The sequence below is a fragment of the Apis florea genome, unplaced genomic scaffold (assembly GCF_048593485.1).
Source record: "Apis florea isolate Af1SG1 unplaced genomic scaffold, ASM4859348v1 contig_1645_pilon, whole genome shotgun sequence".
Lineage (NCBI taxonomy): Eukaryota > Metazoa > Arthropoda > Insecta > Hymenoptera > Apidae > Apis > Apis florea.
This window is the reverse complement of record NW_028256430.1, coordinates 178,779-205,255: the sequence shown is the minus strand read 5'-3', so window position 1 is coordinate 205,255 and position 26,477 is coordinate 178,779. Positions and strand designations below refer to the sequence as shown.

The window sequence follows — 26,477 nt, the reverse complement described above, 5'->3', positions numbered from 1 at the left end:
TAGACACGTGTTCAATCGTGTCTCGAATCACGAGTCCCCACATTCTCTTCGCAAAGTCACGTTTAATTGGTTTCGATTTAGCTCGAGCGGGAGAAGCGAGGAGGGGGGGGGGGGGCGGGAAATAAGCGCATCGCCAGCAGCGGTCAGAAACTGTGGCTAAATAATTTCAGCCCGCGGTCCACACGAGCGGCCGTTGAGAGCCATAGGGAACGAGAGTGGAAGATATGAAAGGATGGAGGGAGCCTTCCTTTGAAAAAATCATGAATGGATGTAGGCTCCGCGTTTGCGGAGTACTTTGAACGAGAATCTCGGTGAAGAAACGACGGCCGCGAGCCCTCGATTCCGCCCAGCGTCTCTTACATTTTCTCCTTCCCTATTCCTCGATCTGTCTTCCGCTTTTTCCCCTTCGTGACCACCTCGTCACTTCTTTTTTATCTCCATCACTTCTTTATCTTTTTGTTTCCATTCCTTCTTCCACTCCTCCCCCCTTTTTTCCAACGGAGAATTCCATCGTCTCGCTTTTGTTTTCTTCCTCCACCCTTCCTTCTTCCTTCCTCTTTCGCGCATTCCCCTCCCTCGTTCCACTCGGGCGGAAGATAGGCGAACATACATGCCAGCTGCCAGTCGTATCCCTCTCCTCGCTCACGTATGTTGCTCAAACAGCTTCGTTCCTCTCTCTGGACATTTCCTCCTTCTCTTTTGCCCCTCTTCAGCCACCCTTTGGCCGCTCCTTTCTCTTTTTTCACAGTCTCTTTTCTCTTTTTCCCCTCGGTTTAACGGCTGCACACGCGTCAGATCACCCCGGCTGCGAGAAGCGTCGAGTGGTTTGGACTGAAAAGCGGCTGATTTTTATCCGCTCCTTGTCTTTTTCTATCGTTACGCTCGACTCCTTTGTATCCTATTCTGTCTCTCTCTTTCTCCCTCTCTTTTTTGCTCGACAACACGCGTCCAAAAGAAACGATCTTAAACGTGGACACGTGGAACCGTGTCGAAAGTAGGTTGATGAGAATTTCGATACTTTCAACTGTGAATTATCGTCTAGTAAGAGAGAGTGGATTACCCTTGTCACTTTGCAGAGATTGATCGGCGTGTTAATTTTTATCGAAGAAATTCTCTCCCTTTAGAACGTGAATTTATTCTCTCTCTCTCTCTCTCTCTCTCTCTCTCTTTCTCGATGTACAACGTGAAATTATTTCTCCCGTATCTTAAAGAATTAAAATTATTTTCTAAATTCTCGTAATAGAATATCCGGTAATAACAAATTAAACCATTGATCGATCTATCCTCGCAATAAAATTATCCAAACTATCGAGTTTCACTTCCCTCCATTCCTTAAATTCATAAATTTAAATATTTAAATAAAAGTTGTTGCGAAGTTTGCACACAACCGGGCACGTTGAGGAAAGTTCTTTTCTTTTTTTTTTTTTTTTCTTTCCCCTTCTTAAAAAAAGCGACGTACTAAAAGAGTCAAGTGCGCTCTAAAGTAGACTAGTAAGACGTAAGGCGGCACGTTTAAAAAAAAAAAAAGAAAAAAATACTAGAGTTGCCATCTTGCGAGAAACCTATTAGCCGCGAGAATAAATTCTTGTGACTAATGCGAGTGGTGGAAAACGGGTTTTCTTGCGTTCGTTCAAACTATCGGAAAGCTCTTATCTTGAAGCGCGGGTAGAAGTTGTTATTGGTTTAAATGAGGGCCATACAGAACCCTCCGCTCCTTATTCGATATACGTTTATTTGTACAGATTTGCCGCCGTAATTTCGGACCAACCGAGTTATGCTCTACATTCATAGAGGCCGATAAGGTGTGTGCCTCCGTTTCTTGATTTTGCCTCAAACAAGCGGATCACGTATAATTCCAATGCATTGTTGCGGATCTAAGAAGCGGAAAACGACTCTTATCGTTGGCACCGAGTTATGAATATGGATACGCTTTCGTAGCCGAAACTGAAACGTATGAATTAACTGGTTGGAACTGTTCGGTTTAAAGGAAAAAAAACTGTTCACCCGAATGAATGATAAATAGCTCGCGTGAAATTAAGCTTTTTATTACAACTTATCATGTCAATATTTATTAATATACGCACACTACGCGCCCGCAATATTTGCGCAATAGTGATTGCATTTTCACCCACTCGAGTATTTGCCAACATTCAACCGAGCATTGAATTATTCAACATCGGATGTATAAACGTGAAATTAATTCAACTAGAGAGGAAAATAAATATCAATATTTCCTCCGGCTTGATCAAATTTAATTTTTTCCCTCCTCTAGATTAGTTATTTAACAACAATACGTTAAATTACCGGAAGAAAATTGCGCAACAAAAGAATTACCGAACACAAAAAAGGATCCTCCTCTTCAAGCTTATCAATCTCATTCCTTCTTCGACCGCAAATTTACACGTTTCTCGCCCAATTGCGGGAAGTTGAAGCTCGCCAAGTTGCTCGTTCTACGTGCCTTTGTGCAAAGTTCGATCGGTTGATCGCAACCAGCTGGCAATAGTCAAAGCAACTCTCTCTCCCCCGAAGCGTCCACCGAAGAATCAACAATCCGATTCACGGAACGATTGATCGCGAATCCAGCCGATAATTGACTAACTCGATAATCACACCGACCATTTATCACCACGATTTACCACGTGCTCGCCCATTCATCCTCCACAGATACATAAATAGCGGTGTAAGGAGGATGTCTCTCTCTCTCTCTCTCTCTCTCTATCGAGAGAGAATAACTTGGCTCGAAGAGCGTTCACCACCACCCCTTCGATTTGCTTAAGCGCCCCACGGCGATCACGCGCCCTCCCTTGCGCGCATCAGTTTAAATTCAGCTGGCGGTCAGAAGGGTGGAGGAGGGTTGTGCGATTACCCGGCGGCTGTGTACCTATAGGTTAGCACACGGGCAACCACTAGGGGACGCGTGCAAGGTACTAGGGATTCGAGGGTATGAATATTCAGGGCTCGCCTTCGCGGTGATGAAAATTCGATTGGCCCGCAGCTACGGCGACGATGATGGCGGACACGTACCTACCGTCTTCGAGCGTGGAAATCGTGCACGAGGAGATCGATCGATGACAATCGTCCACGGGCGTTGAGCTGCTCGGGGCGTCATAGGCGGCGCCCTTGGACGGAAGTTGGGGAGGAGGAGGAAATTGGAAGACTTGGAAGTTACGAGTTGGCGTTTGTTCCGCGAGGATCAACGGTGGAATCGAATTTTCCTTTATGGATGGTTTTTTTTTTCCTTCTCTCGAAAGCGAAGAAATTCTTCCTGGTTTCTGACGATACCAGGTGGTTGGACGGTCGATACGGTGCTGGGTAACGTTGTCGGTGTAATCGCGGGTGATGCAGGGTCAGCAAGTGATACTCGAACTCTGAAATTCTGAGACGAAGTTTTCTTCCTGGTTTTCTGCACCTCGTAATATGCGTACACCTCGGCTACGTTACGGCTGAGAGAAGAGGATATTTCTGCCGTGTATACACACCGGTGTGTGATCGTGAGATGATAAATGAGGATACTTTAAACGGCGAGGATAAAGTAAAGTCTCTCCAGAGTGGGCGAAGAAACGAGTTATATTTAACGTAGTCTATCGCGACATATGCGCGATATCGAACTCAAATCGAATATTAGTATCTCCACTTTAATCAAAACCGTTCTGATATATTTACACGTGTATAAATCATCTTCTTTTCACTTATGTTTGATGCATACGCTATATCGAATAACGAGGATCTCTTTCTGAGAAGAATTATTATTCCAAAACGTTGGATAAAAATTTGAGGGAAAAACGATACGAAAGTTCGATCGAGCGTGTTAAGACATCGTGTCCGGCGCCTATGCAGGGTGCCAACCCCGTGGCACGGACACCTGGCGTATTACACGCGCGCATACACACACCCTTGTTTATACCTACGTACGAAACACGTATCCACCACATCTATATCCATTTATTGCATCGCGCGCCGCTTGCAATCTTCTCGTCATTCGTTTATCGGATTGCGAGCCCGTGCCGAGAAACGAGAAATATCGATTCGTCGTCGCTGTCGCGATAAAATGAATTTTGTAGCGTGACGTGAGGTAAACGCGAGGAAGGAGGAGGAGAAAAAGAGAGAGAGAGAGAGAGAGGTGTGTACGCGCGAGATGAAAGTAAGAGGGGAAGGAAAGGTTGAACGATTTCGATAGGTTTCTTTCGTTGAACGTGCAGGGTTGAATGGAAGGGGAGGAAACGTAGAAATTGGTCGATGCGTTCCTTCCTCTTCGGCTTTATCGCGTTATCGTCTCCATCGAGGAGACGAAAGAACGATGCGTTCCTTTCCACGAATCGACTCGTGGAAACACGATTATCCGCGCTCCTTCACAGCATGCCTCGTTACACACGATCCACACGTTACGTCGTTTTAACGGATTATGAATCTTAATGTCATATTATTACAAGATTGCCGATTAATCAGTTATATGGAGCAACGTAAGGATATTCCAAGAATTTCTCTCGTACAGATAGTTTAGATCCGATTGAACGAACGTGGGTGGTGATGACACTTGTTGATATCGCGGAAAGACGATATTAAGGAAAGACGAAGAACAAAAAAGAAATGGGAACGATTCGAGACTCGCGATAATCTTTTGTCCTGCGAGATTATCAAATATATCCACTCGGCATCCTTTCGATGGCGTGCAATTCCGTAGAATCATCCGAGGCATCCGAGGATGCATTCCGCAAGACCGACAAAGAATACTTGCACGTGGGCGAACGTGGGTTGGCTAACGGAAATTACGAGAGATGTACCAACACATTCCAGAAACTGTACTGTTGCGCGCAGGCACCGTTGCATCCAACGTCTTTTCCACGTTTTTCCTCCCCGCTTCTTTTCTTCGCGGCGCGTGGCCCCCCCTCGCTTCCTTCTTTTACCGTTAACGTTCGCCGTATTAATTGCGACAATTATCCATGAGAACGAGTGGCAAACGTAATCGAACGTTTCGCCTCCCCCCTAACATAAGGTTAGGATTCTTCCCCGAGGAAATTACTCGGGGCGAGAGTGGAGCTAATTCCGCCCTCGTTGCCTGTTATTACACCGGTTTTCGGCCACCCGTTTTTACGCGCTCGCTCATCATCGAGAATCTTCCGCTATTTTAAGGGAAGAAGATTTCGAGATGTATTTAAGCTGATACAGTGGAAGTGTGGACGATCGTCGTAAAAGTTTCTTTCGAGGATGATGAAATTTAATATTGGAGTTTATTCCAATCTTTTCGTTTAATGTGGCAACGAATCTGAAAATATGTAACGATTCGCTTGAGGGTTGGACAGTGAGTTGGCTCTTGGAATAATTATTTATTAAAATGCTCGAACAATATTTATTCTATAGAAGCGAGTTCAGTTCGCTATTTAAGGGAAGATGCTTTCGATGATGAAATTTAATATTGGAGATATTCCAATCTTTTCGTTTCGATTCGCTTAAGGGTTGGACAATAAGTTGGTTCTTTATTTGTAATTATTAAATTTTATATAAAACAAGAGAAACACTATGATATAATGGTTCTCTTACGTAACAAGGTATTGTAGTATTCGTATCATTGGAATGTGAATAAATATTTTATTACGCAATAATTCTTGATCCATCTTGAAAATGCACACGATCAATAACGTTGTCGTTACTTATTACGATATGGAAAAATATCATGCAGCCTAATGTGCAATTTTAAGGGTCGTTTGAAGCTGGCGCGAATAACCGGTTGCGGATTCCAAGGGGGAGTTGGAATTTCTTGTTATTACCGCTGGTATTTTTCTAACGTCTTACATTAAAGTTACACTGAGGGGGAATATTTGCGGAACGGATCGATCAAATATTTGCATTTCAAAATCGCGTTCAACGTATTTTCCAATGTAAATTTGGACACTTTCACGCACAGTAAGATCCTCGTTGTAGGTCAAATATAATTTTCATAATTAAACACGTGACTCCCAGGACAAATCACTCCTAGGGAGACGAGAAATTTTTGCAAGAAAAAAAAGAAAAACCAAGATGAAGATTGAGAAATATATTATTAGTTTACTTCGTTTCAACGAGAGAAATAACCCATTGGCCTCAAATTCCTTAAATTCTACTTGCCATTCAACGTCCAACTATGCAATAACGTAGCTACGTTCCTCTCTGACCGAAGTTTCCGAGCTCGAGAAAAAATACAAACACACTCTTAATTTGTCAATCACAATTTGGATACACAATTCGAAAATAAAAATTCGTAACTCAATGGAAAAAAGTAATATAATAATAAGGGATTAACGCAGACCTCGCAGCTGTTTTCGTAGTTAGCGAACCGTTGAGAAGTCGGGCAGGCGCGCGTTAAATGTATTTTCGGGAAGCGGAAGGGCCCTCGATACACGTGGAGCAACTTCATCGTCGTACATTGTCGTCGAATGGCAGGCGGTGTAGTCAGCTGCCTCTTTTGCAACGCGATCTTAAGCCTCGAATTGCAACGTGGCAAGTCGCTGCACTTTGCCTCTGAGACGAGTGGAGGAAAAAAACGTGGGAGGGTTGTAAAACCGCCCACGTAACGCGCCGCAAGTATTCGAAACGAGATGGTCGAAAATGCCGTTTGCAGGTGTTGTAACCAGCCGCGATAACGGTTATCTTTCCCCGACCTGAAAAACTGGGGAGGATGTGATATTGTAAGCAGGTAGAGTTAACTTTGTACACGTTGTCAGAAAATTGAAGAAATCGGTTCTTCTTCAACTGTTAAAGACTATGATATTGTTAGAGAATTATTTTATATATTTAGCTACGAGTAAAGTTTAGAAAGTAAATTATTGTAACTCATTGCTGTTGACATCGTCGTTTTTTTTTTTTTTTTAAATATTCCAGTAAAGACGAACAAACTTATTTAAAAAGGGAGAAAAACAATTTTCTGTTGTAGAAGAAAATTTATCGTGTAGGCTATAAAGAAAATATTAATTTTCAAAATATTGTTTAATTTGCTATAATATTATAGTAAATCTTTCTTTTTTTCTCACATTTAAACAAATCGTTAATCTAACCTCGAGAAGATATACTCGATTTCCTCGATGTCCAATGTATATATATATATATTCGTAGATGACGCGCGATCAATTATTTATAAGCAATTGAGATTCAGACGTTCCCGCGGGGCTGATATCGAACTTAACAACCCGGCATAGATATTTCAACAGGCGTAGACACGGGTATTCAAAGCGGCATTAAATTCCCACGTCTCTCGCGATCCCTCGAACCAAGGAGACCGAAAGAGAAAGAGGGAAAGAGAGAGAGCAGGTGGAGAGCCGGCGTATTCTCCATTCGACAGTTGCGAAGAAATTTGCAAGGGGAATCGCGGTTTTGGTTACACTCTTTTGCACAGTTCGGCGCACAGTCTACGATCGCAGGCATTCGTAACGAGAATAATTTGCACAAGGACGGTTCCGAGATCTGAATATTCGCCGTGATTTGGACCATTTCACCTGCTCGTTTTCCACGAGAGGTCACCTGGGGCACCGCGTTCCCTCTGCGCGCCTCTGAATATTCATTCAGCCCACGTTTAAATAGCCCGCCACGTTCGCCGCCTCTGTCTCCTTCCGCTATCTTATGCGGCCACCTCCTCCTCCTCGCTTTCACGATCGTGAGCTACCGGCCAGCCACTTGGCCCGCCACCACTTCCCTCTCGCTCCGATAAACCCGCATCGGCCGACTTTGCGAACGAATCCTCTCGCTTGTTACGTTATTCGCCGATAAGTATACGCAGAGAGAAATCGGCGTGTAATCGCGTTAACCCCTTGTGTGTACCCTTTCACCTGTTCACAGAGATAGCGCGTATCATTGATCATACATAGACGGCTCGTCCTCCGCGTGTCTGTACGTGGAGGGAAGAGATGAGACGCTTATTTATCGAATACACGATAGTAGGCGCGTCGAACGGTGGTCACTCTGATGGAATAGTACAACTGGCGTTTCGATAATCCGAATCTGCGCGCAGTGGGGTGTAATTAGCACCGATATTTGGTTTTGGAGGTATCGTCACGTCACCGTTCGATTTATCGTATATCGGTTTTCACGTACGTAAAAATGACACGATTTTTCTTTCTTTCTCTCTGTTTATATCCAGTGGTCCTATTTTTATCTCGAGAAAGATATCGCGCGGGGTTAACGTGTGGCGAGATCGTGATGAAATTTAATTGGGATATCAGATCTGTCTACTTATACTTGCTGGAATACGGAGGTGCAATTTCGTTTTGAAATTACGAAGTTTAGAAACGTGGTCTATTTCACCGAGGAGCGTATCTCTGGTTGAAAATTAAATTGATATAAGTAAATGAAACGATTAAATTTGCACACGTTGTTTCGAATCGGTTCAGGAATTTTCGCGTTCGTATTCTTATCATTTCGATCCAGTTTTCGGGTGGGAAAAAAATTTGTACAAATACGATTGTTGAACATTTCGAATTTCTGATCGGGAAATATCGATCACGTGCCTCTGTCAAGTGCCTTATAATCACTTGATATTTCACGTGTGTATTTAACTGCATAACATAATCTCCTCCCCAACTTCTCAGAATTTCTTTTCTCTAAATCAACTTCTCAATATCGTTTATCGATATACGTGTAAAATTTATAATCGATGTAACGATCCTAATTTTTTAATCAAGAATTATTTATTAATTTCTCGTGCACCGGTTAACTTCTCTCGCTTTAAACTTTTTACCAAAACTCCATTCCCTCCCCCTCATCCGCGCGAAAACGCCATTTATTTTCGCCAAAAATTGTTACTTACTCGCCTTTCTACCTGTCAGAGAAGTGTCACAGTCGGATATGCTGTAGGAAGCTCGAGGAAACTCTCCGGGATCGACGTTACTTATTAATCACAGCCTGGTCGCAGCCTCAAAGACCCTAGTACCTAGACTCATTCATCGTCGCGCGGATATCTCGCGCGCTTCTTTTTTGGCGCCTTTCATCATCCACTAGACTTATCTCTCCTTCCTCTCTTACTTTCACGCATCGACTTCCGCTCCCCTTTTCCTCCTCCCCTCCTCCTCGATCCCATCGAGGACGCAATCTTTCCCTCGAAACTTGTCGCAATCCGGAGGTTCGCAACGAATTCCATTCCTAAACGGCAGCGAGTTGTTGCGCGCGATTGCGACTATCGATAGCGCGCGAACAAGTTGACAAATCCGTGACAACTCGCAAGGAACGCTTATTTATTGGGATTACGTTTATAGAAACCGTGCATCTCAGCCACGAAGCGTTGCGACAATTCATTTGCAACTTCTGCGCTTGTGTTTCTTTCCAAGCGTTGAGACACTCGCGCCAAGTTTAAGAAGATGTTCGAGTTGAATTTGACTCGGTTTTCACAGGATGAATGAAATAATTACGTTCGAAGAATGTGTAATTATCGATGCATTGTTGATTATTCTTCGTAATTCTTCTTTGAGATAGGATAAACTGGACGAATGTTGATCTTCCCACCGAATTAACACTAAACCACGGCGCGGTCAAGTGACCGTTTTTTCGTTTAGAATTTCTTGTATATAAAGTTACTGTATCGTCATATGACTTATTGACTTTTTCTATAATGTAGATACATTTTTCAATATTCACAACTTTCTGTATTGTTCACTTTACGAATCCAATCTCGCTAAAATCTCTTTCTATATTAAGATGCAAATGTTTTCTTTGCAGCGATCATTTGACCGCTCATGGTAGGAATAGGTATACATGAAATGTCGGTAGGTTTAGTGTTAACGTCTCCTCGGCATGAAAATGAAACGCACACTTTGCGGTAAATTGCACGCTCGGCGATATTTGTCTTTTACACGACGCCATCGAGAAGTTGTTGAGAGGATGGGACAGGGATAGTTTTGACAAAGTTTCGAGGTTTGCTTACGTGGAAATCCTTGGCCCATAAAGTGGCGTGCATACATGCACACCGTGACCTTGTCTTTCTTGTCCACAAACTTATCTATTGTCTCCACTCTGGGAACGTTTCTCGTTTATCATCATTTATATTCGAGGAAAACGAGGAGAGGAGGGGAGGGTCGAACGATCGCGCCAAGATCGGGATCCAACCCACTTTTATATCGGGATTTAAAAGAAGAGGATGTCCTCCTCTGCGCCGAGGGAAAAGTTGGCGGACAGTTTATCGACAGGGAGTGTACGGGTGGAAAAATCGAGGACAACCGGTTACACACGCCCGTGAATTCATGGCCCGCGCAACGATGGAACAAGTATTGTTCCGCTATGCGAAAAAAAAAAGTGGGATAAAAATGGATCACCACGATCGGGCTTCACCCGATTTATCGGCCCGATAAATTCGCGATAGACCCCTCCCCCCACTCGCGAAGGAATGTTCGATGGAGGATCTCTAAGTGTAAACGCACACCGATAAAAATAGAAAAAGTGGGGAAGGCGTTGGCGTTGCACAGGTGTTAGTCGATGACGATGCGGGGGGAGGAAGGAAAAAAAAAGGAGAGAAAGGGTGGGAAAAAGGAGAGAGCGTGGTTAGATCGATACGCGTGTACCGGGTGGGATGGTGAAAATGGCGATAGGAATTTTATTTTCTTCGTTTAAAGAAATTTTCTTTGTTGATTTCGAATGATTTAATTGACGGAAATCTGATTCGCTTTTAGCTAATAAATGCATCGGAAAGAATTTTATTTTGTTAATCGAGGGCAATTTCAATTCACGTTCGAGAATAATATTCGAAAACGAATGTTTGAGCGAAACACGATGGCGTTCTTTTTTTATCGACTAATTTTCTTCTCGCTCACCAATTATCCATTGGCAATTTGAGAGACACCTTGTATATGGACGTGCGCGAGAGACGCTGTTTGAAAGCCGCTACGAAACAAACGATCGCGGCACAGAACATCGTGGAGGATTTCACAAAGCTGGAAATCGCGAGCAAGACGTGAGAGCAGGCCTACTGTTTTTGCTTTGATCCTCGGCTCGTTGAACGGTGAATGATCGGTCTAGAATTATACACGGTCCGAGTGGCCATGTCGGGTGCGCCACGTGATCGTGTCGTCGCTGGTTGCTCTTATTCAGGCGCTGGATTACGCACAAAGCGCATGGATAATTACACGTGGCGCGTTGTTGTCGCCCGTGAATTTTCCCTGGCTCTCTTTCTCTCATTCTCGCTTGGCCTCTCACTGTTGGCCTCGAGTTTCGCCATCTATCTCTGTAATTTTTCGATCCCCTCTTGTCTTCTTTCCGTCTTCAATTCGTTCCTGTCGTTTCTTGACCTAGTTCGAACGCACGTACAATGAACGCATGAATAATTACGAGAAACGTTTGTTACTCCAATTCGTGCTTCCTTTCATGCTTAATCCATTGATATAGTTTTTTTTTTTCTTTTTCTAATCTCGCGTTATCTTATTTACCTTTCTTTCGATATTCTCTCAACATGCTCTTCGATCTAGTTTGATTTCTCGAATATGAAAATTGATATCGTGCGGATATCGTCGTTAACGCATGAAAAGTTCATTAAAATCACGTTTCGTTTGGAAACACGCAAGCAGCAGCGTTGCGCTTGCAGCGGCGATTTCATTGTTATCACGATTCTATGGCCCTTTATACAAGGATTCCCTTGTTATTGTTCTTTTTCCTCTCGCAGAATAGCTGTGTTTAAACGGCATGAATAAAAGGTGTTTTCTTTCCTTCTCTCTCTCTTTTTTTTCCCCCTCTTTTTACGTTTAGCCGATTTATATCGAGTGCACAGTTTGCCCTATATTCTCACGACTGAATGGCCCGGTATTTTTGTAGAGACCTCTATTGAAATTCGATCGGTGCCATCACTCGGCTGAAGTAACGAGCCAAAATTAACCCTATCCGGGATATGACACCACATCGCTCTACGCGAGTTTCCAATGGATGTCGAGTGTCAATTCCAAAAAAAAAAAAAAAAAAAAAAGAAAGAGAGAAACGATTAAACAAAAAGAGGAAAGAAAGAATAATTTTCTTCTCGTTTCAAATCGTTCCAAATCAACGTGCTCGCCAGATGCTTAGCCCAATCTCCGAGATTTTTTCCCCGATCGACGAGGAGGAAAATTAAATCGATCCCCTTTCTTCCCACCCCTATCCGTTTCCACGATCGAGAAACTGGCCGGCTGGGCGGGTCGTGACTCGTAAGAGAAAGTCTGGTTTCGCGCTACCAAGAGGAATCGGAAACCGACGGTGACGAGGATGCTGGAGGAGGGAAGTGACTCTCGATCCGACGGTGGCTCGTCTCGAAAGTAGGGCGAGCCACGCCTAAGAGACCGGCTCTCGGCCTCTCTCAGATGCGTGCACCGTATATATGGCGAGCACTTTGTCCGTGTTGCACTTTTCCCTCCGTTTTCAAGCGGTCCCCCGGGAACCTCCGAGTGCTACGCCTCTATTTCGCGAAATTTACGATCGTATCGCCGTAGAAACTATCGAGAACCATCTCTCCCCGCAACCTTGTTTCTTCTCCTCTCGTCTGTCTTTGTTTGAACGCGCGCGCGTGTGTGTGTATCGAAACACACGGGATCAGAATTCATACGATTTCAACGCCGACCGTTTCGAAAGATCATCGAAGAACGGAACGGTTATCTCGTTGAACCACGTTCGATCGTGTACTCGTTTCGGGGTCGACGCGACACGGGGTTAAATTGAATTTGAGAGCGGGCCGATCTTTACATTCGTTCATGGAAAAATCTGATTAGGCTAATAGCATTTGTATGAGGAGGCGGAAGTTGTGAAAAAAAAAAAAAAGGGGGCTATCGATCCGTCACGTGGATTGCGCGTGTTCCAATGACGATTTATAGAGCCGCCCTGGTTCTGGTTTTTTTCTTGAAAACGTACATTAATGTACGGAAAATCAAGTTTTGAGATCGGGAGAGATTATATATGAATATATATGTCGTAAATAAACGTCATTTACGATAAAATTTCCCAACGAAGATAATCGATCGCAAAGTTTAAAATTCACAAGAATTAATTTTAAACAAGACACACGAAAGAGAAGTTGAATCTTGTCGTTGACCAACCACGCGATAATTCGGCAGGCCAAGCCCAGATAGATATTCGATCCCTTAAATTCGAAACAGCAATCGAAAAGCGACCCTCTGTTGTCTCGATTGCAACTCGATTCGATCGATGCCGAATCCTTTCATGGATCTCGAGCGGATTCGAGATGACAAATGGCGCTCGAAGGGGTGAATTTAAAGCCAGCGAAGAAGCTGTCGAGCAAACGGAAACGGAATTAAGCTGTACGTTTTGCGTGCGGAATGGCGGTTGGTTGGCGGCGTTAGATATGCGACTCGATTCAACGAAAACCTTTATATATATATATATACATACGTATGCATAGGTGTACATCCGATTTGCCACCTAATCGCGAATGTATTCGAAGTCGCGGCGGCACCGGTGTCGACTGCCACCGAAAGCTCGAGGACAAATAGAAGCTTGAGCTGGCGACCTCTCTGCATAATGCATACCATCGTCGTCGTCGTCGTCGTCGTCGTCTCGTTCATCGTTGTTGCCGCGCTCGTTTCAGTCGGAGGTCCTTCAACGTTTCTCCTTCGTTAGCCTTTTATCTCCTCCCTTCGTTGCCTTTCCTCCTCCTCCTCCTTTCCTCCTCGAATGTCTGGCCTGATACCACCTCCTCCTCCTCCTCCTCCTCCTCCTTCCGCCCCGGATGGAGGAAGCCGCGCATGTATAAGTTCGTCCGTGGAAAAAAGAACAAAGACACTCGTGACACCGTTCTGAGCCCACCGTTGCGCCATCCCGGCGTTGTTAAGAACTGGCGAGATTTTTAAGAAATGTCTGCATTTTTAACGCGAGACCACGTGAGAAACTTTTCCCCTATCGCGACAAACAGGATCCTTTCTGTCGTGGAATTATGGTGTCACCGAGTTCACTTTTGCCATCGTTTCTTTCTTCTTTTCTTCTTTTCTTTTTTTTTTTTTTTTTCTTTTTTTCGTTTTATTCGAACGAGCGAATTTCTTGTTTCTCGAAGATATAGGAGAAAATGGGGGGAACGTTCTTTCTATCTTCTCTCTTTTAAATTATTCTTTATATACTTGTGGTATGATGACGATGACGATAGTTTGGTGTGGTTATAATATTGAAATAATAAATGTTTAAATTTTGGATATACGACGTGATATATCACAAGGAGAAAGGAGAATTTTTCTTTTTTAATCTAATAGGCGGAATTAATTATATCGTCGAATTGTTGTTATTGCGTCGATATTATTTCTTCAACATTATTGCTGGATTTCATCTCGGCGGCACATTTATGAGAATGAACTGGGTAACTTCTTCTTTCAAGTTCCTCTTCACGGTAATAAAGTGAGGAGGGACCTAGATTCCAGCAAAGCTCTTTAGGCGCACTGCTTTGAAGTTGGATAATTAAGTATTATGTCATATGATAAAGTGTTTATATCCCGATGTTTTTTAATCTTAGATATTGAGAGATTAATTGACTCGAGCGAGTTGGAACTTAAACTTTAAAGTAATATCGAATTTTAGCCAATAAAAACAAATATTTACCACTTTTTCCATTCTTCGATTTTCGAACGAAACTTCGATAAATTTTTCTCATTTTTTCTTTTTTTTTTTTTTTCCAGGAATGACGATCGGTGCGGCGATGACGAGGATTGAAAGCTACCGCTGATTCATAGGATACCCTGCAGGGCCACTCGCTACCAAAATGAGCACATCGCTGCGAATTTTGGCGCTAATCAGCTTAGCTGCGCAGAACGTGGCTTGGCCGCAAGATCCGGTTCCTAGGCTGCATGTCAAACATCGTCAGTAATATTCGCTATATAATTGCTGCATTGGTTTCTTAATTTAGAAACAATTAGAACCATTTATCGTGCTCACTACGAATTGAAAACAAAAGTCTCGCTTCTATAATTACTTTAATTTTGAAAGGTTTCATTTTTTTTTAATTATAAGTCGGAAAGAAATGGACGAAAACGTGCAGAAATTTTGTTTCAATTTTATACAGGGTTTAAATTATGTTGAATTTTATTTACTTGCGCATAAAAATATTTGGAAAAATGATATTTTGAAATATCAGTTTGAGAAATTGAATTGTTCGCTTTGTCTGTCGGTTAATGGATTCGATACACGCGTGAAATTAATTTCTTTATCTTTGTGACAAGTTATTTTGCGCTCTTTGTAACCACTATGTATTTGTTACATCCGCGAAATTATTTTTCACGCGAAAAGCGAGAAAAACGACGCTATATTTTTAATCTCTATTTTACTCCAACTATTATAACACAAGGAAAAAAACGAATTGGAAAAATCATTGGAAGATTATTTTTAAAATTATGCTCGAATCGTTTTCGAATTTCAAAATTTTATTATTACAAATTATCATACGAGTTGAATAATATTATTTTTCATTCGAAATATTACTAAATTGTTCGTTGTATTTTTTCTTACTTCTGTTCACGTGTAAATGGTTCTAATGAAATTTAGATTTTAAGAATTCTAATTTTCTATCCAATTTCGAATCGAAAGATTTGTGGAAACTAATAATTTTCTAATTTCATCATCATTCCGATTCGCCTTTATCTTTATCGCGACGAAATCTTTCTATATTTTTATACCAAAAATTCGTTCGATTCGCCGGATGCATTATTAGAAAGAGGAACGAAGGCGATTATCAGCGCCGAGATAAAAGGGCGCAAAAGTTATTTCGGCATTTTTATCGTCGCATTAATGATAATGTATCGCTTAATTCGGTTCATCGGCCGCCTTTGGCCGTGCGAGAATTTAATGAAACGAAGGCCGCCATGCTATTTTATAGATGTATCGAATTATTAAATTGACACACGTTTTAGAATATATATATACACACACACACATATACGCGTGGATATTAAATTAAGATTAATCAAATTAATCGATCAAGAGCCATCAAGAGCCGAGGTGTGTGCATTTTACGCAACCACGCTCCGCGCATTTATTTCACGTCATTAACTCGCCGATGCTCGAAATAATCGCGCGTACCAATTTGCTCTCTCTCTCTCTCTCTCTCTCTCTTCGTAGAATCGATTTCCCTCCTTTCCTCCTCCCCTCCTTTTTTCCCCTTTCTTCTTCAACGCGCTTTCATCCCGCAGAATACACTTGCCAATCGAGCAAATGCATCTCGGCTGAAAGGCGTTCCCTTTTAGAAAGTAGAAAAGAAAAAAAAAGAAAAAAAAGATGTACCTTCGAAAAAGTTTCACGCCTTCCTAAAATTAATTTCGTCGATTAACGACCGCGTTTCCGGTGGACGAGGAAGGCTTCCGGCTCTCGAATTCGTTCCGCTTCATTACTATGACAGATTATCGGGGAACAATAAGGCACGTTTCGCGAGGGGGAGGGTTTCTCGATCGAAAAAGGTCGACTCGATTCAATCGTCCTCCTTTTTCGTGGCGCGAAAGGGGACACTTTTGTTTCAAAAAGAAAAAAAAAAAAAGGAAAGTAGAAGATTTTTCTAAGAACATTGGAGACGGTCAATTATTTGATTATACGTGGCATTATTAACTCTCTATTGTACGTGTCTTTTTTTTTTTTTTTTTTTTTTTTTAAGTTTGGTCTCTTTCATAAATTGAAAGGGACATTTATGAAAGGATGCGATAAAAGGAGAATAAGATTCCTTTTAAGAGGATCTCGAGACAATTCGAATTGGCTTTCCTTTTTATCTCTTTATTTCTTCTCTTTTATAATGCCTTCCTTTTAGCATACGCCAATTTTCTAATTTATATAATGGTTAATCCGTGTGGAAATATTTCTTCTATTACGAATATTTGGCTCATGAACGAACGAATCGATCTTGTTGAATTCTGTGTTATTCCGTTTATATTTCGTGTATGTAACATTCGTCGTTGCATAACTCTTTTCGTTAATTTGGCAAGAATATTGAAAACCTAACCAGCGATCGATTAATCGAACGATATCGTTGTTTTTAAACTGTTCTTTCATTCTACCATAGAATCTCGTTCGTTATTTATTCAACGCGAAATTCATCGTATTTCAGCATTGATCCTCCCCCAGAACTTCTGGTCTAAGAAACGAGAAAATATGAAAACAGACAATATGATTAATTACCTCTTTCGTTGCGCACACCTCGATTTTTCCTCCTCTTCTTCTTTTTGCCTCGCACAATTAGCAAGCTTCTACCGTACAGAAATTAACTATCACCGCTATTATACGATAACCGGTCGATCGATAAAAATTCGCCCCTTTTCCACAGTTAATTTTCCACGTTAACGTTAGCAGGCTGGAGCCTGTTTACACGCTTGCTTATCGGGAACGATAACGTTTCGAAAAAAAAAAAAAAAAAAAAAGAAAAAGAAAAAAAAGAAAGAAGTTAGTCCTCCTCCTCCTCCTCCTCCAAGAACCGATTCAGACGCGCTCCTCTTTTCGCGCTCGGTTCTTTTCACACGGGAAATTTAATTTCCTCCCTCCGTTGAGATAAAGAAACCGTAAGAGGGGAGGGAAGGAGAAGAAGCAACCGACTGATAGAAAACGTGGTGTCTGGCTATGGAACGAAACGATCCGTATACATGGAAGTGAAGGTTGTCGCCCTGTGAGAATCGGGAACGACTATGTTTTACCTTGAACAGCTACTTGGAAAAGGGAAGGAAGGAGAGAGGGGGGAGGGAGATAGGGTGAGAAAAGGGACAAGACAGGATGAGAGAGAATTGTGCGCGTGCATACCGGGTGTTCTGAAAGGTTAAGGTCGAACAGGTCGACTTTTGAAGATGGTTGGTTGTGCTGGATAGTGCTCGTGAAGATAAGGGAGAAATTTATAATAAACGTGGGGGCCAAATGGCATTTTGCTTCCTGTTCGCTCGGTGTAACGATACTCTTTTCCCTTCTACTTTATCCCCTTCTCACTTCCATTTTCTTTTTTCTTCTCTTACTTCGAATTATAAACGAGAAATTTTGCAAATTTGATATTTAAGTCGTGGAAGAAGTTGAATTAAATCCAATTTCGAGGAATATCGGATCGGTCCCTAAAACGCTAAAACAGAATTATTTTTATGAATCTATCGTCGACGAATTTATCGTCTCTTCTGTGTCTATATGGAATACAATTTTTCGATACAATTCGTACAATTTTTCATCAACTGTATACCAACATAATCTTAAATTATTTAAAACAATATTTTCGACTCGTTTCGATAAGCACCTACTCTTGAAATTTCCGCACACCCGGTACACGTGTCACGCGCGACGATTTCATCGACGTCGAGGTCGGCGTCGTCGGCCGTGTTCCATCGATTCAAAGGCATTTCCGCGCGACGTGAGCACCCTTTCGACTGCACCTGTGGATTTGGCCGCTCTGCTCGTCGATGTTTAAGATAACGCTCCACCTTGGATGAACGTCTTTGAGCTTGGATGATGGGGGGGAAAAAAGGGAGAGCCACGTGGGAGGATAAATTACAAAGATTTTCCATTTTCTATTACTCTCGATCGAGATGCAGTTTATGCGAAACAATCGCCATATTTTTTTCGTAAAAGGAAGGAAACTGCTCTGTATACGAATCATTAATGCGCAAATTTTCGTCAAAATCAGGATTTATGCCGCTTTAACAGCAACTTGTCGATTCTTCAACGTTTCAAACTATTATGGAACTTTTCCAAAATTTCCACGCGGTGTGAACAGATTGGCACGTTGACAGCCCATTAAATATTTAACAAGTTACTCAGCCTGATGTATATAGATAATTTTCTAAAATTTCTTGGAATCCCTTTCTCCGCATACTCAGACTCAATTTCTCCGGATAATTTTTTAAAAATCTTATATCATCATATCGAAAGACGATTGCTTCTCAGTTCTGCATCCGCGTATTCCACACGGATCGTTCACGCGTTCGGCCTGGAATGGAAAGAGCCGGTGGTAATTACTTGGTTGGTTGGAAGATCACGTTACTGGAGAAACGATTTGGCTGAACCAGCAGCGAAACAAATACTTGTATTGCGCGCTTTAATCAGCGTGTAACGTTCTGAATAATCCAATTTGTTTAATCACGGTATTTTGAAGCTCTTAAAGGATTGGATAAACCCCTAATTGCTTTTAGACAGTCGATTTGAATAGGATTGGGGAGGGGAAAGGGATTATACATCTGAAAAGTGTATGATATAGCATTTTTTAATCATTGGGCACGTTTGTGTAAAACGAATTGTTTTTCTCTTATTGGCGAAGTGCAACATGCAACGAGGCGGCCTGTGTTTTTTTTTTTTTTGTATTAAAATTCAATTTGAACTGTATACGTGTTTAAATCGTTGAATAGAAATCGAGAAATTATATTTCAATGTTTTATTTCGATCGAAGTAGAAATTTCTTTTTCGCTCGAAATTTCATTTCAAGGGAATTTTGGAGAGAATTTTTTGATTTTACGATTTCACGCATGACAGTCGAGGCGAAGTAAAATAAAATATTAATTTTATTTTAACACGGATATTCAAAATAGAAATGATCGCAACAAATTTTTAGGCGAGATTTAAACAAAAGAAAAAAGAAATATCAGAATAAATTAAAACGAAACGAATACTTTTTCCGCGTATAAAATTGAAAAAATATCGATACATATTTCGATTACATATATTTTCATATATTCATTTTAATCGAAATTTAACGAAAAAATATTTTACAACGGAATACTCGCAACGAATACATCTATAACATTATCCTTTATTTAAATAATTCTCAATAGTTAATTTCCATTTTCTTGCAAATTGAATGGACAATTTTCCCAACTATCGAATGTTAAATTTGTTATTTTAATCCCGTTTCGAATTATCATTGCTACATCGATTCGAAACCGTATTCGATCATCGTACAACACGCTAATTGAATCCCCCACCACTACCAATTTTACATCATAAATCATCACACAAATAGATCCGATCTCGTAAAAAGGAAACATTTCCTATTATTTCCAATGATAAAGATTCTATCTCACAAACATTCTATCCTATAAAACACATCACAAAAATCTGTGTAACGTGTTAAATTTTCCATTTCTGCGAAACGAACACTGCCACTGTAACTCTAACCGAACAAAAGCAACCTACAAGGAATTAAATAGAGAGAGAGAGAGAGAGAGAGAGAGAGAGGCGGAGAAAAATTCAGCGGAAAGTCGAAGACAATGAAGTCGAAAGAGGGGAGAGAAACATAAGGGGAAAGAACAATACGAAGAGAGAGGGAGGGTTGCTCACCGAGTTTAACGACCCTTCGAAATCCGTGGGTGAATCTGCCTCGAAGCTTTTGACACGGATCAAATATTGGCGTGTGTCGTGTCGATCGACGCGGCCACCGCGTTCGTCCGCTTTGGTAAATCCTATTGAGTATTCAATTACGTCGGGGGACACATACACACGTAGTTGGCCGATTCTGATGAAATTGGACGGCCGTGTACAAATCTACGATCGAGCACTTTCCGATGCTTTTCCCCAATTGTGTACATATTATGGAAATACGTTGTGCCAACGGTGGATCCGTCAAGGATTGGCGATCGAAGTCGAGGGGGGGTTTATTCTGCGATTGTTTTTCGACCGGATAGATTTTGGAAACGCTCGATGAAATTTTCCCCATCTTATTTAATTTTTATTGTTTTTCGTTTTTCTCTTTTTTCTTTTGGTTTTTTCGTGCAAATATTTTCTCTCCTGGAGAAGATTTGCAAGCGAGGAGAAAGTTGTTGCTAAAAATCTTCCTATTCTTGTTCTCCCGCTGCATACGGATTTAATTTTCGTGAGGAAATTTATTTTTTTTTTTGTTTCGATATGAAATAGGAGACAAATAATTGTTCGAACAAAGGAAATATGATAAAATCCTTAGTTTTATCCATTATATCTGTGCTGTAAGTCGTTGTTTCAAAAGTAATTTAAATATTTTCCGTGACAACGATAAAAGTTAAATAGTTCATTTTATTTTATTCTTTTTTTTTAATCTTAGAGGAACGCTCAAGTTTCTTGAAATACACGCGAGATTTCAAGTTTCATAATAGAATTGTTATTGTACTTTTTTATATGTTTTCTTTATATATCGTGTAAGTGCTACACACATATATGTATACCTTTCGAAAGTTGCGCGTATGGAAAATAAGTTTTTACGATATACGACTTCCTCGCCTTTATCAGCTTTTGCTATATTGCCGACCTAGATTTCTTAAATATTTCCAGGTTAATAGCGTAGAAAGAGTTTACATCGGAGCGTTATCGAAGAAATTGCCAACCGTGATTATTAGATATATCCAAATAGATAACAACTTTAATCCAATAATAAATATCAGAAATTGTTGGGAAATATTTTTCCACCGCTTATCTTTCCTCCATCAACAGCAATTGCTTTCTCCCGTATGCGCGTCGATTAACGTTTTTATACGAATCCATTTAATCCGTTCTCTTTTCCGGATTTTAAAAAAGCCGATTGTCGTTTTTTTTTGCCAGCCTGCCTGTTATCTCCGGTTCCTTGTAATCCCACGCGTGTTTTATGACAATTAAGCGAGAGAGATGCGTTTTTAAAAATTTGTCGAACTAGAAAGGGGGGGAAAAAAAAGGAAAAAGAATTGAATATGTAAAGATTCATTTACATATATGCATATATATATATATATATATAAACGCTATATTTCATAAAAATATATTTAATTGCCATGGAGAGAAAGAATAGCTGGATCTGAATCGTTTTCACTGTATTTTAATTGTTTTATTATTTTTCATCAAATATTTGTATGAATCTAAAAAAAAAAAGAAGAAGAAACAAAAGAGAGAGAAAGTATTTAAATAGATACTCGCCAATCTTGGACATGTATGTTAACCTTGCTCTCGTTTCAATTCCATTTTTCTAACCAAACCAAGTCAGATATCGGCTGACCATATTCCGATTCAACTCACTTCGTTGTCTTCAAGATCAATATTACAGATTTAGAAAGTGGAAATATTCTCTTTTCTGAAAATGCAGAATAATAATATTAAAACAGACTAAAAGAATATAAATTCAAATGGATCATCGAATAAACGTATAATACTCCCGTTTACTCATTGATTAATTATTCCTTTCAAGAGTTTCGAAAAGAAACTTGAAGTGAGAAAAAAAATTCCTGCAATTCGAAACCTGTTTCGAGAATTCAAGAGCTTAATAACAAAAAGCTTTTCCACGCCACTCAAAATTAAAATTAACTCTCTACACACGTGGCACGATTATTTACGCTCCCAGATGGCGCGTCGATCGACTTTATTCGATTATTATTACTCGACGTTAAATCGTCCAATTCTCGCGAACAGAGAAATTGTCGCAAGAGTTTCAATTTATATGGGTAGATTTTGCGAGTAGTGGGGGGCGACAAAGTTGTGTAAGATTGCGGGAACGGGTTTGAGTCGACACAGACGCGCACAGTTGTTGTATCGGATGCAATAATACGACGGTATGTAGGTTAGCCATTGCAACGGCGGAAGCCGTACACTTGACTGGCTTTTGCCAAGAGTAAGCTCGTTAGGGGACCGAGAAGAAGAACTTTGTTAAGCTGAGCGCGTCGTCAATGGTCGCTCGAATATGCGACCTGCCTTTGTATCTCCATTATCACCGACGATCAGGAAGCAGATCCTCGCCGACCTTTGAACCTGCGCGGCCCATTCGAATCCCGATTTTCGAAACGGGATGATCGATCGATGTGGAATGTTGCGGAAAATTTGATACACCGTTCGAGTTTCACCGTTTTCCCATTTTTCACAGGCGGGAATGTTTGTCGAAATTTTGCTTTACAATTCCGACGGATACGATGTTGCGCGTAATTGGACGTGTCTGAATTCCACGCGTTGTGTTTCCACAAGTTTTCGAAATTTTCGAAACAATATTTTCCGAACGATGAAATCATCGGTTGGGGAAACGATCGAATCGATTTTTGTATCAATATAATATCTTCCTAGTTGTGATTCAAGTTCTCCTCTCTTCCTTCGAGTTTGTTCTCCTCTTTTAAATTACTTGGTTTTCGTACATGATAATAGTTTTTGAGTTCAAGTTTAATCCGGGCGATAGTTTATAATCTTGCGCGCTTTTGAACTTTGAGCAAAGTTTGGAGAGGGTGTAGTTTGGATTCACGGCAGGCATTGTATTTGTTCGACGTTGGAAATTTGTGACGGTGATACGGCCGTTAATCATTGATACATTCATCAATGTAAATTCAACCGCGTTATTAATGCACGTTCGCCGCGCAGTCAAACTATCGTGAAACTAACGGAACTGGTCTTCGAACCGACAATAGCTCTACATTAACGCGATCAACCGTAATAATCGAATGAAATTTCTTCACATCATATATTCATTTACCACTTATTATATCCTTCAAATTTTCAAGTCATCTTCTTTTTCATCTCAATTTTTTAATAATCAATTATTTTTACATCACGACGGAATATTTCTCCTCCTCGAAAGATCCTGAAAAAAAAAGAAAAAGAATTATTTGCCACGTTCAACCAACAATCTTCCGTTGCTGAAAAATTTCAATTACCTGCGATTACGTGATTTTCTTAACAGCGTTCAACGAATTTTCCATTTATCCTGATCGATTGCAAAAAAGCAAAGTTTTTCCAAAAAATATCCGACTTTTGTATACTTTTGAATTGTACATCGTCAATTTTCATTCGCCCTTGTTATTTAATTTCTTCCTTGATCCCCTTTTTATTTTTTCCATCTCAAGATAAATCATTTCCACGCGGAAAATCGATCTCATATTAACACATAGATAACACAGAGATACCACTCTCTTACATGCTCTTGTCTCACACGAATATCGAGGATATCAAGCTCTCCATACCCGTCTCTTTCGCAGAGAATTTTTCTTATTCGCGAGGGTGTTTTATTTAAAATGTAAGTCAGTTTCGTAGGACGGTTTATACACGAGCAGGTGGTTATTCCAGGCGGCAATTGGGCCGCGTGCATAGAGAACGGGACAGGTAGTCCCGTTTTCCATTAACCGTTCTTGTGTGTAGCGAGCGTGACCGCCGTGCTGCGTATCCTCCGTGTTTATTTATAGTTGAAATTCAGATACAATGCAATGTGGACATTGCGCGAGATTTTAACAATTATTAGCCCCGGCACCGGGCTTAATTCATTCTGACGAGGATCGTGTATCTCGTGCGAGCGAGAGAGTGGAATTTTATTTCGTCTTCTCTTCTTTTCTTAATATAAATCTTATTCAATAAAATGTGAGTGGAGATCACGAGTGGAATTTAAATATCGATGATTAAAATTATAATAACAGGCTTATCTAACCTCTCTTAAGTAATCCATTGCTCGCTTAAAAATTCTTCTTAATAACAATACCTTTAAACGAATCTAAAATTCTCGCTTCGAAATTAAAGACACAAGACCGAAAAAATTCCAAATTAATTGGACAAACATCAGTGTTTAAACTCTCTCTCTCTCTCTCTCTTTCTCAAGAAAAGAGAGAAAAAGAACAAAAAAAAAAAAATCATCGAGTTATTCCCACGCGAAAAAGATCACCATTCATTCGCTTCCGTTCGGAATTACAGAGCGCGCCGCAAAACCTCTGAAAAATAGACAACCGAGCCGGGATAATGAAATTCTTCGAATCCCCTCCCCTTGAAACTGGGAGAAGGGAATAATAAATTGGAGTGCGCGATTGAAATTATAATCGGACGTTAATTAGGGGAGGACGTTATGTAATTAAACATCGATTGTCGATATTTAAATTCCCGGGCGAAACGTTAAATTCTTGGCGTTCGTTCGGGAACATTGCGCGCGAACAGGATCGAGTTGGCAATGGGAACGTTGATCGATGGAGTTTCCTATTTCTATTTACCGGTTAATCCTTCTCTATCTAAGATCTCCCCCATCAGAAATCGATTTAACGCGAAAGTTTGTCGCAGTATTCGCGCTGCAAATCCACTTTTCGAGACTCGTACGTACGCTATCATAAAATTCGCCTCGAAAACGCGATTTATTGATTATTGATCGAATCGTTTATCGATACAATCGATTCGAATCGCTCGGCGAGGGGCGGAGCGATTAGCAGAGGTTGCAAGGTTTCCGCGAAGTCTTACTTTATCGATCGATTTCTTATTAATCGCTCCACTCTTTTCTCGAGTCGATTCTTTTTTCTCGAACGAAATATCTAGTTTTTAATTTGGAACAGTTTGGAAATATATTTTTTATAATTAAATTGCACAGGGGAAAAAACAATATCGGGAAGAATTTTATTATTCGTTTTGTGAAATCGTTGTGAAATGATGGAAAGGGATTTTGCTCTTCCCGATCCGATTTTGACCGATTAAATCAAAAGCTAGGCTACACGCACGAACACGAGCGAAGATTCGTTACGCTAGATTACGTTATCGCCGTAGTTGCTGAGCTGATTTAGTAGGTGGGATCGTTGAAGTGTGGTAGTTGCATTTAATCGTGCCTAAGTAATGGCATTTTGCGCCCGAGCGCTATGGTCTTACGTGAAACGAAAGTGTGTACCGGCTTTTATTAAAAGCTTTTACGGCTTTTATTAAACCTTCCCACCCGCGATCTTGCTGAACAGTTTTTAGCGCTTTCGCCTATATTCGGATAATACGGTTGCGCGTATCACTCTCCTGATGCAGATATGCATATATACGTATTATTTCATATTACAATATTATTTCTTTCTCTCGTTGATGAATTATTGCTTATTGGGATTGGGCGTTTGTTTGCAATGAAAACAAGGGAGGAAGAAAAATTTTCGTTCGTATATTTAAAATATATTTTTGTAAATCGAGGAAGGGAGGAGGGGGGGAGGTGATATTTTTCGAGCGAGATATACGCATGGAATCGACAATTAGTTTTATTGGGATATATTTCGAAAGGTGCGCCGCAGAGAGATATTATTTATCGACACGAAACGATTTAACGTTGTTAATTTTTGCTAAAATAAAGAGCAAAAATTTATGGTCGATTTAAAAAAAAAAAATAATATCATTTTTTCGATCAATAAGTTCATCCATAAATTTTTAAACATCAACTTTATCGAGCGAAATTGTAATCTCCTTTCTACGCAACTAAATATCATCTCTTTATATATTTCTTTCTTATATAAAGAACAACTTGAATGGAGATACGTATATCAAATGGAGGATCGCCACAGTTCATTTATACCCGAATAATTCCAAGATATTATCGAGCCGATGATTAAACTAATTCTTGATCAAATTTTCACGTTTAAATCTAATCAAGGCTGTACAATGGCCAGTCCCAGGTATAAAATATCCATTTTACCTCTGATAATTCTTGACCGACATAACGGCACAACGGCACAAATCTAATTTTTCTCGATACCGAGACGATTATTAACATTGAGGGGGATCACAAATCGCTCTCGTTCTCTCTCGTTCACGGTGAAAAAATATTTATCAACAGGATTGGCAGCAGATCTCTACGTAATAATTTTTCTCGAGCGACAGACCCATTACAGCGTATTATACACACGCATGATAAGCTTAATCAAGCCGATCCTCGTTCATCCGAC

General features: G+C 40.6%; 1 protein-coding gene across 1 annotated transcript in view; it reads left to right on the top strand.

The window, feature by feature from the left end:
• Positions 1-26,477, top strand: part of LOC100870804 (semaphorin-1A-like) — a 146,912-nt gene that overhangs the window by 20,728 nt on the left and 99,707 nt on the right. Inside the window, exon 2 of the mRNA XM_031919238.2 lies at positions 14,589-14,768. Within this exon, the coding sequence (XP_031775098.2) occupies positions 14,672-14,768 (97 nt within the window). The 5' untranslated portion in view covers positions 14,589-14,671. The remainder of the gene's footprint in view (positions 1-14,588; positions 14,769-26,477) is intronic.